The sequence below is a fragment of the Camelus dromedarius genome, chromosome 5 (genome assembly GCF_036321535.1).
Source record: "Camelus dromedarius isolate mCamDro1 chromosome 5, mCamDro1.pat, whole genome shotgun sequence".
In the NCBI taxonomy this organism is placed as follows: Eukaryota; Metazoa; Chordata; class Mammalia; order Artiodactyla; family Camelidae; genus Camelus; species Camelus dromedarius.
The window spans coordinates 41556104-41566269 of NC_087440.1; the positions used below are offsets into that span (position 1 = coordinate 41556104).

The following is a 10166-nucleotide window of genomic DNA, read 5'->3' on the forward strand; positions in this document are numbered from 1 at the left end:
TAAGGTGTAGGCTGGGCCGTTTCGGGTGATTTTCCACAGAAGGTGCCAGGACATAGCGACTGGGAAAGGGTTTCCAAAGACACTTGTCGGGGCCTGATATCTTTGATTTTGTAGAAATGACATCAACAATCACCAAAACCTCTAAAAATGCAATATTAAACACTCCACCAAAAGCCTGGTGTTACCGACAATTTCATCTAGCAATCAAAGACAGGATTCCTGGAGATGTACACAATGTACAAAACAGGGGGAGGGAGGAGGGAAAGTTTGTCTTTTTCTTGTTAGACTACACTCAGACCTGCCCTCTTATTTTCACCACCCTGTGAATGCCAGAGTAGAGGGAATGTTTGATATAAGTGAGAAGCAGAAACATTTCCATTTGTTTCTGTTAGCTGGCAAGGGTGTTCATACTAAGGATTTCTATTAGTGGATAATGTAGGTGCCACACATGACAACAATTTTTGTTATACATTGTTTCAAGAAGTCTCATCTACAGCAGTGTGTCTCAGGCAACAAGTTCGTTTTCTTTAAGAACAAATTTTAATGTTTTCCTGAAACATAATTAGTTCTCCAGAGTTTCACATGAAAATAAATTAACATCCCAATTTAAAGTGGGAAAAAACTAAAGAAGGGTTTTGTTACTTGATTTTTTTAAGGGAAACTCAGTTTCATATGACATCTTACTTGAGGTAATGAATGCATTCAACTTTCTTGCCCCTAACAGGTTCTATAAGATCCCCTACTAGAGAATCATATATTAATTTTAAAATTTTTGAACATCTTAAAATAGGTACGATGGGTACATGTGTATATACTTCTATAACACACACACAGGTGTCTGTATGCAACCACTTACACCTACAGGGTGGGCAGAATCAAATGTGAATATTGTGTTGGAGAAGAGACCTCTTTAACAAAGCCTATTACTGCCTGCGATTTTTTATTTTTGTTTCCATTTCAAGCAGAACACTAACAACAATCAATTTATATTGCAGTGTCCTGCAAATAACTAAAAAAAAAAAAAGAAATAAAACAGGAAAATCAATTTAAATCTCACCATTTCCAAAATTTTGTTACAACTCAACTAATAACAAAGACAAAACATGTTTAGGAGACCAAATGGAAAACATTATCAACTGAGAAGCCTGGGGCTGTGCCTAGATGCCCTCCAAGAAGGGCATTAGGTCACTAGCAGAGAGAAATGCAGCCAGCCACTTCAGCTGTGGCTTCAGATAAAGCTGTGCTGTCAAGTTGCTAAGCCTGCTCCTCTTCCGTCTCTTTGAAAGTCATCAAGGAAAGTTAGAAGTACAACTACATGGAGGGAAGGTGGCATTCAGACTCTGGACCTCCCTTCAACAAAAATGTTCTTTTCTCTACTCCCATCCACACCCTATTCCTTCAGCCACTTGGATGGACAAGCTCGCCACAGAGGGTGATTGGGGATAGGACACTTTTCACTGAAGCTACTGGCTGAAGAGGCACCAGAAAACTTCCTGTGCTCCAAGTTGAGGTAGGAGCCCAAGTTGGGCCCCACAGAGGGTGGCCTGAGGCTGGAAGAACACAACTGCCCAACCAAGAGCATACCAGTCAGGGAGCAGGGAGGGCCAGAGGAAGGTGGTGTCCAGCATCTCCTAACAGAGAACTGGCTGATCAAGGAAAATATTCAGCCTCATCCCTCCCAATACTCAAGCCTGTCACTTTCCATCCATTTTAAAAGACAGCAGCATTTGAAACAAACAAGCCAGCAAATCATGCCTAAGAGCCATATCATCTCAGATTCACTTTTTCCCAACAGGCTTTCTAGTTCTCCACAAATAATATCCTCGATGGCTCTACTCTGCTCCCCCAACCCTTAATAATTGGGGGGAGGGGAGAGAGATGTCTAGAGAGACTAGAGACAGTAGATCAGAATTCTAGGCAGCTTCTCACAACTCTCTTGTTTATAGAAAATGAATGTCTGCCTGGCTTGCTTTTAGTTCAGGAAAGGGGTCAGTCTTTATCAGCACGGTTCATACAGATCCTGGATTTCTCCCGCCACCCTCCCCCGACTTAAACTGACCCGCTTTTAAGATAAAGACATAATAGAGAAAGCATTGACCTTACCTGGTCCCTAACGAGTTGGAAGTCAGAAAACCCCCGATCTCCTTTCCTCTTAACTCGGGTCTCCTGAGAGGAGACTCACGCTACCTTTTGTACACTCGCGCCTGGAGAAAGACCCTCACCGATGCCCAAAGGCCGGCAAGCGCTCTCGAAGAGTGTGCGGCCTCTAAAGTATCAGAATTCTTCCCTGAGGTCTCAAAAGCGGAGACCTCGATGCCAGATCTAGGACTAGACCTGCCCCCAGGAGGATTTAAAATCCCTTGGAAAGCTCCCGAGCCAGTCTTGCCTTTGAAAGGCCAAGCCCTAAGCAGTGGGAAGAGCGGCCTCCTGCGAGGTCCTTGGACTGGAGGGCGCCGGGCTCCCCCGCCTCTAGGAGTAAGTGCCCTGAGCGTTCCTAGCAGAGTCAGCTCCTTCCTGGCTCTGCTTTCACTCTCCGGACCTGAGATTCTTCCTACCGGGCCAGCCCCTGTCCCAGAGCCGCTGCTCGGGCGGCTGAGGCATTCCCAACCCCCACCCACCTCCTGGGCTTCAGGGCTCCAGCTGTAACCGCTGGTGTTCCTGTTGCGGGGCGGCGGCAGCCCGGGCTTCCTTCTCCCCTGCTCAGAGCATCTCTGCCCCGCTCTTCTCGCCTCCCCTGAGCCCGGTTCTGTCCCTGGCCGGGCCAGCTGAGAGGGATGCTTTCCAGCCTCCCCGACCCACAACTCTGGGTTCCCAGGCTGGGGCGGGGGTGGGGAGCCGCTTTGGGATGCTAAACATCAAACAAGCCAAGCCTGGGGTTTCAGGCCCCGAAGCCACTAGAGCCGCTCTCCAAGGCTCTCGAGAAAGTCCTCGTGTTTACATGGCAGAGTGGGGGGTGGGGGAGCGGAGGAAGAGGGGATGTTGTCTGCAAAATCTCCCCGCAGCCTTTGGGGCCTAGGGATGGATGGGGTGCTTAGGCGGGGGCGCTCAGCTTCTCCGGAATCTGGGGCGAACTGCGCTACCCCCACACGTGGGGAAGCTTCCGGCTCTTCCAGGCACTTCAGTGCCAGGGACAACCCCAGAAGGCTGATTTCTCCACAGAGGAGACCAGAACCTCCCAGGGCCAGAGATGCTGGAGACTTAGGGAAGGTTCATTACTGGAGAGGAGAACTATCCACTTCAGAGAGGATGACCAGGATGTGGGGGTGGAAGTTGTCTCCAGTCTTCGGTCTTTCGCTGCACCCAGAGAGCACCCACTTCCCTACAAGGAAGCTTCAGATTACCTTCCAGCACCTCCACCTGCAGCTACAGCAATCTCTTCTCCAGGGGCGGGAGCTGGTGAACCCCGTGTGATGGATGGAGAAACGTGGCCAAAGCCCTGTTTTTCTCTGTCCCATGTGAATTCCCCTTTCACCAGGACCAGTAAACAGACATCAAAATTAAGTCTGATCCAGACAGCGGGGAGAAGAATGTATTTGATGGAAACTCCGTCTAGTTCCAGGATGGTAAGGCCAGAGTACAACAGCCCACAAAATTGTGACTTTCAGGGGCGCCCCTGCTAGATGGCTTGGGGGGACAGCCCCCGTGGCCATTGTCAGGCGCCACCCACCCCTCCCCTCCCAGGCTTGTGCTGGGCACGGGGGCAGGTGGAGGCGAAACTCCCACCCTACCGATTTCGGACCTTAGAGCCAACAACTCGCCCCTGCCAAGCCCGGCCTGAGGTGGGTGACTTGACCGCCTACACGCAGTGTCCCAGGACCACTGCTGCCCATTCCTACGCAAGCGTTCAAACTTCCTGGGTTTTCCCTTGTTTTCCAAAATGTGAGGCCTGCTGAGAATTCCCCCTACTAGTACGCTCTCTAGATCCAACAACCACCCTGTCAAAGTCTCCGAGTCTCTTCTGGATATCGAAAATAATATCTCAGCAGCCAGACCCCAAGGAGGAAGCCCACCCTGGCTCCCAGTCAGAGCGCTATGGGAGAAGAGCCCCAGGAAGTCAACAGAGAGGACTCCTGGTGCCACCAAGCTCCCGCGGCCATTTTCCTTGGGGGAGGAGGGTGAGGTCCAGGAAGAGAGAGACGGAGACGGAATGGGCTGAAAAGAAGAGGAATAAAAGCTGGAGAGACAAGAAAGGAAAAAAGAAAGTTGAAATTCTAGATAGTATCTGAGTACATGCCAAATATGAATCAATCCCCCACAATCAAACATTTTCAGACCTAGAGAAAACTGAAAACTGCTGGGAGGGGTATCTGGCCACAGCATATTCAGCCACTTTTCCTCTAGGTTTATCAGAGATGACATGGAAGGGGCAATAGCCCATCCGGGGACTATGATTTCTCAACCAGTCCTTCCTTGTCCTCTCCCTAGAGCAACTAACAGCTACATTTGGGCACCAAAGAGACCAAAAAATTAGAGATAGGAAGAGAGGTCAAAGATTTTTTTTTTCTGAGGCTGGAGTGGAGGGGCGCCGGGAGAGTCGACGACCGGATAAAGATTCCTTTCTACAAAGATTTAGGAGCCCAGAGATGGAATCCATGGAACAAAGAGCAGAAAGTCCGGCTCCCAAAGTCCTGCCAGGGGTGTCACCAGGCCAGCAGTCGAGTCCGACCCCTCCCGAGGCCAGAGAAGCGGTGAGAAGCCGGGTATCCGCGGCCAGCCCCGCACGGGGATAACTGTTCTAAAGCAGAAACGAAACCCAGTAACGACTTCCCCACTTTCGAAAACAGCCTCCCACTGGAATTCTAGTTATTCTAGTTCCGAGGAGACTCCGCGGAGGATTAGAAATAAAGAATTAATGTTGAAATCAACAGGGGTGATCGGTCTAGTAAAAATAATCTTTCATTCAGTATTACTTAAAACGGATATCCTGGCCGACTGTTTTAAAGCATTTGGCTGACTCAGCTGTATAAGACTACAGTAGATACTTCTGAGGTTTTAAAAAATAGAAGCTTTGAAAGCTAGTCCTTTGGTCTCCTTCTCGTCCTTTCTCCCTTTTCCTCCCAGTGGAAGTAGTTCAGCTTTTCTACTCTCTATTGCCGAGTCCCAGGACTGCTTATGGTTTGGTTCTACTTAATTCAAATGCTCCCTCTTCCCGTGGGGCAAGGACTCTGGGTCCAGCCTCCTTAGCTGGTTCAGAATCCTTTGAGTCCTCAGACAATTCGAATCCTATCAGGCCAATGTTGAGCCACTCCCCCACCACCAAAAAATGCCATTTAAAGCCAAATCAAAACCAAACAAAAGGTGGGTTTTTAATCAGAAAAAGAATCTTTTTAATTTGTATAATTTATTAGAAGCTTCTTAGGAACTATATTTAAGCCAGATATCTACATAAGTTACAACAGAAAAAGACTGATGCTGCAAATACCAAACTGCCAAATAATATACACAGATTTGTCAATGCCCATAAAAAATATGATGGGCTGGGAATGGGGACTGGTTTTTTGTTTTTGTTTTTGATTTTTTACAACAAAATGTACAGATTACTAAAAACTAGGCATTTAGTCCAACTTTTGACAGCGTTTTACAGCTACAAGTTCACATCAAACATAAAACAACTTTAACAAGAGCCGGTCCCAGCTGAGCCTGGGTGGCCAGAGGGAGCTGGGAGGGGGCATTTCCTTTGTGTCTGTGGCCAGTGGGTTCTGTTGAAGAGTCTTTTCCTCTCCCCAGCCCCGTCTCCCCTTCAAAGAAATCCTGGTATTTACAAGCGAGTCCACTTTGCTGGCACGGTGTACCCAGAGTGAAGTTTTCAATCTTTAGAGTCCAGAGCCATGTCATCGTAGAGCCCTCTCCGAACTGTCCCTGCCCGAGCATAGGAACCCCTCTGAATCACCCAAAAGACATCCCAAAAGCGATTCTTGCTATGTCCTTCTCTGTTTAAAGATTCCTTAAAGAATTAGATTAGCTGGTTCTTTTTATTTTCTTTTAAAAAAAAAATCCTGCAAATTTTAGGGGGGAAAAAGGAAAGGAAAGAAAGACGTCCAGCAGTTTGGTCTTTGTGTTTTTTCCCTTGGTCTAAATGGGACATGTTCTTAAGAAAAGTCGAAGCGCATGGAGTAGCGGGGTGGTGGGTGTTGTGTGGCGGGCAGGAGGGGAAGCGATGAGGCAGAGCGCTGGGCTAGGCCCGGCCCGGCGTCCTCTCACCAGGTCCGACCATATAGCAAGGTGGAGCAGGACATGGTGCCGTAGTCCGAGCCTGAGGAGTTCAGGTGGGACAGGCTGGAGACCTGGCCCTGCAGCGCCGCGGGGCTGGCGGCGTGGTGCGCCAGGTCCGGAGACTGGCCTGCGCTGCCTGGCTGGTGGCTCGGGTGCGCACCCAAGCCGGGGCCACCGCTGCCCACTGAGATAGCTGCCGCCGCCGCTTGAGCGGCCTGCGCTTGCTGCTGCGCCTGCTGTTGCGCGTGGCCTTGCAGGCTGGCGGCGCCCGGCGCAGGAGCGCCCGCCTGGCAGGGTTTGCCGTCTTTCACTAGGACAGGCACAGCCACGCGGCGCGGCGACTGCTGCTGCGCTTGCTGCTGCTGCTGGCACCCCGCGCCCCCGCCGCCGCCGCCGCTGTCCTGCTGCAGCTGCTGCTGTGCCGCCTTGTCCTTGGCTTGGCGCTTCATCTTGTAGCGGTGGTTCTGGAACCAGATCTTGACCTGCGTGGGTGTCAGGTGGATCATGCTGGCCAGGTGCTCGCGCTCGGGCGCGGACAGGTACTTCTGTTGCTTGAAGCGTCGCTCCAGCTCGTACACCTGTGCCTGGGAGAAGAGCACCCGGCGCTTCCGGCGCGGTGCGCTTGGCAGCGGGGCCATGTTCTTGCTCACGTCCCCCAACGAGCCCAGGCCGCCCATGCCGCTCATATTCATGCCGCTCGCCGGGCCCATGAAGCGGGAGACTGTAAGCGACAAACGCACAGGGTCGGCAGGGGCCGGGCCGGGCCAGGCCAGACCACCTCTGCCTCCCGCGCCCTTGGCCGGCCCGGCCCGCCCCGACGACGCCCTGCTCAGCTAGGCCGCCTTCACTCAGAGAGGCACAGTTGCCACGGGGGATCGCTAGTGCCTGCCCCAGGCCGAGCCGTCGAGGGGTTTACTGAAGAACTCCCGGCCTCAACCCCGGCTACTTCCCTCAGTCTTAGCGCTCCACCCAAAAAGCAGAGTGGAGAAAAGCCATTTCTGTTCTTTTCGTTCCCTGTTCCCAGGCGGCGAACTGGGCCCAGGCTAGGAGCTGGGGTCCGACGGTAGACTCCAACTTTAGGAGCTTAGGAGAGGGAGGTGTTCACTTTCCAAACCTAGAGCCCCCAGACTCTGCCTCTTGGCCGCTTTCTCCTGCCAGGCCGAGTGAGGGCACTTTGCTCGGCCCATTTAGAACCCCCTCTGGAGCCGCGCGCCCTCCCACCTGCCCATATTGGAGAGTGGGCCAGGCCAGGGGCCTGAGAGCATCCCAGCAGGGCAAACTCCTGCCCGGCCGCGTCTCTCTGCGCCCTGCTTGTCCTGGCTCCCTTAGTGGGGGGATGCCTCCCTCGGCACTCCGCGGTCTCTCACGCGTAGCTGAGCGGCCATTCGGCCGCAACTGGCAGACACTGAATACCAGCTCCTGCCCTCAGGACCCCAGAGCTATCAGGTGCCTCTTTTTGACTTCTCAGCCTAGCAAGGGAAGACTCCTCAGCTCCCGCGCCCGACTCCCTGGCGCCGCTTCCCGGCCGCCCACCCTGATGCCCAGCGTGTAGCCGGCAGGCGCCGCGCCTTCCCCGCAGCTCTCCTCGCGCCTCCCGCGCTCAGCCCGTGGCCCCACAGTGGGGCGGCCTCACTTACTGGCGGGGAAGCGCGGGTCTGGGTTGGCGCCGTACCATCCGGGACCCGAGGTGCTGTTCCGCATGGTGTCCTGGTACGGTGGCAGCTCGCTCATGTTGCCCAGGTTGCCGTTGCAGTAGCCCCCCACGGCGGAGTGCGAGAGCTGGGGCACCCCCGCCGCCGTCATGTGGTAGGCGGCGGTGACTGCGCCGTGGTGCCCCACGGCGTGCTGCTGCATGGCCGCGGCTGGCGGTGCCGCCTGGCCCTGCCTGTAAGCCGCCAGCGGAGCCCCGAGGCCGCCGCCCTCCATGCCCACTTTCTTGTAGCTTTCCTCCAGGGGACTCAAGATGTCAGACACTGAGAACGGAGTCGTGTGCTTTGGACTCATCGACATGATTCGGCGGCGGCTGGAGGAGGAAGGAAGAGGAGGAAAAAAAAGGGAGAGGGGGAAGGCGAAGCCTCGCTGCTTTTTTTTTTCTCTCTTTGCCAAATATTCTGGTGTTACCTTAACGCCGATCTTGTTGGATGTACACGTAACCGAGTGGACCGAGTCCGCCTTAATTGGCTTGAGTGGAGGCTCGGGGGCTGCCTCGCGTTTGTTTTAGCCCGGCGCCAGGTTTTAGGCAGCCACCAGAGGCGGGGCGTAAGCGCTAAAGCAACAAGACAATAGAAGCCTACATCTTACCCGAGATAATTAGCTTACATGCTGATGACAAGGTAAACACCTTTAAGTTTCACTTGTCAGGATTTTTAGGTCTCAAAGAGAGAGAGAGAAAGAGAGAGAGAGAGAGAGAGGCAGAAACGCGACCGAAAGCATTTCTTTCCCCCTCCCCCGGACCCCCCACCCCCATTTTTGTGGGGTGCGGGCGGCGAGCAGGGGGAGGCGAGGGAGGGAAAGGAGGAGGGAACCGAGAGAGGGGAGGGCAAGAGGTGGGATGGGGGAGTAGCCGAGGAGTAGGAATGATAGGGAGGAAGGAAGGTGAATGCTGCTTTGCAACCAACTTGCAGAGTTAAAAAGTGAACCACTTTCCAGTTCGGTTGGGGTTCCCGGGCGGGTACCGGGAGTGGGCCGATGGACAGGGTGGGGGTTTCACCTGAGCCTGCTGGGGCTGCTCCTCCCTCCCGCTGCGGCCTCCCAGCCCCGCGCCTTCCCACTGCCTCCGGACCACATCTGGCTTCGTGGCGCCGATCCCCAGTCGCCACCAAAGAAGCTCGCGAGTCTGGGGACGAACCCTGGGGCCGCACTGTTGGTCTGCGTGTCTGTCAGTCTGTCTGCCTCTTCTGCCGCCGTCAAAAGGACACCTCTGCTCCCCGCCCCCTTTCCCCCTACCCGAGAGAGAATCCCGGCGGGCGGAGGGGGCGCTGAGCAAGGGATCGGCGCCGAGAGGCTGTCCCAGATCCCCGCACCCCCCTCCCCCAGCTCAGGGTTTTCTCAGAGGACCAGGGCCCCCTGCTTCACGCCCCCCACCCCCAATCCACATGAGGCTACCCTTCCCCACCCCCACCTCCAGCTAAGACAAGGACACCAGTGGTCGCCCGAGCTGGAAGGCTGGGGGGATTAACGCGAAGGGCCATCGCTTAAATTGCTCCACCTCGAACAAACCTGGTGTCCCCGACCCTTGCCCATCGCCCGGATACGCGGGGTTCTGGGGTCGGAGCTGACTTTCCGAGGACATCACAGCCCTGGCACCCGATCCCAGGGTTACGCTGTTTTCCCCTCTGATGCTTCAGGGAGGGCGCGGGCAGGGAGCGTCGTGGGTGCCCACCCGCCTGTTGCCGGGTGGAACTGAGCCTGAACCCCGGCGGGACGAGCTGGCCGGGAGGGGGCGAATCCCTAGGCGTGAGCAGCCCAGCCGGCGGGAGGCTGGGCTGAGGCTCACCTCCACCCGGAGCCCAGCCATGCGAAAGTGCACTTGCTTCCCCGGGAATAACCAAATATCTTTGTTTAAAGTGGCGGCGTAAATGGCCAGTCGCTTTGTGGCCACGCTGGATATTAGTAGATGAGGATCATTCTGCTTCAATTGGGCGCCTCTCATCCGGCGAGCAAGAATCTGCTTAGGAGGAAGTGGGTTTCCTGTCTGCGCGTTCCCAGGCTTCAAGTGTGAGCCCCGCGCCTTGAGGGTCCTTGGGCGCCTGGAGAGGAGGAGCTGTGGGCTGCGCTCCCCAGCCCGGCCGGAGGCACTCGCCGCGCAGCTCAAGCCAGGCCAGAATCTCCAGCAGAGCGGAGTCCGGAGCCGAGCCCTGCGCGATGCAGATTCTGAGACCCATTCCGACTTTTCCCCTTGGCTCTTTAATGTTTTGTTGTTGTTTTGTTTTCTCTTTGGCTGTTTTAGCCTT

General features: G+C 54.5%; 1 protein-coding gene across 2 annotated transcripts; it reads right to left on the minus strand.

Moving 5' to 3' along the window:
- Window positions 1–4883: 4883 nt before the first annotated feature.
- On the minus strand, window positions 4884–9238 carry NKX2-1 (NK2 homeobox 1). Of its 2 annotated transcripts, XM_031453609.2 has the most exons (3): window positions 8924–9238; window positions 7851–8236; window positions 5270–6934 (listed from the first exon to the last, which is right to left on the minus strand). In XM_031453609.2, exons 1-3 carry the CDS (start codon window positions 8998–9000, stop codon window positions 6198–6200), a joined length of 1200 nt encoding a protein of 399 aa, XP_031309469.1. In that variant the 5' UTR covers window positions 9001–9238; the 3' UTR covers window positions 5270–6197. The 2 variants fall into 2 exon arrangements, with proteins under 2 accessions (XP_031309468.1, XP_031309469.1); XM_031453608.2 differs by lacking the exon at window positions 8924–9238 and having other exon boundaries at window positions 4884–6934; window positions 7851–8654.
- Between the last annotated feature and the right edge of the window lie 928 nt (window positions 9239–10166).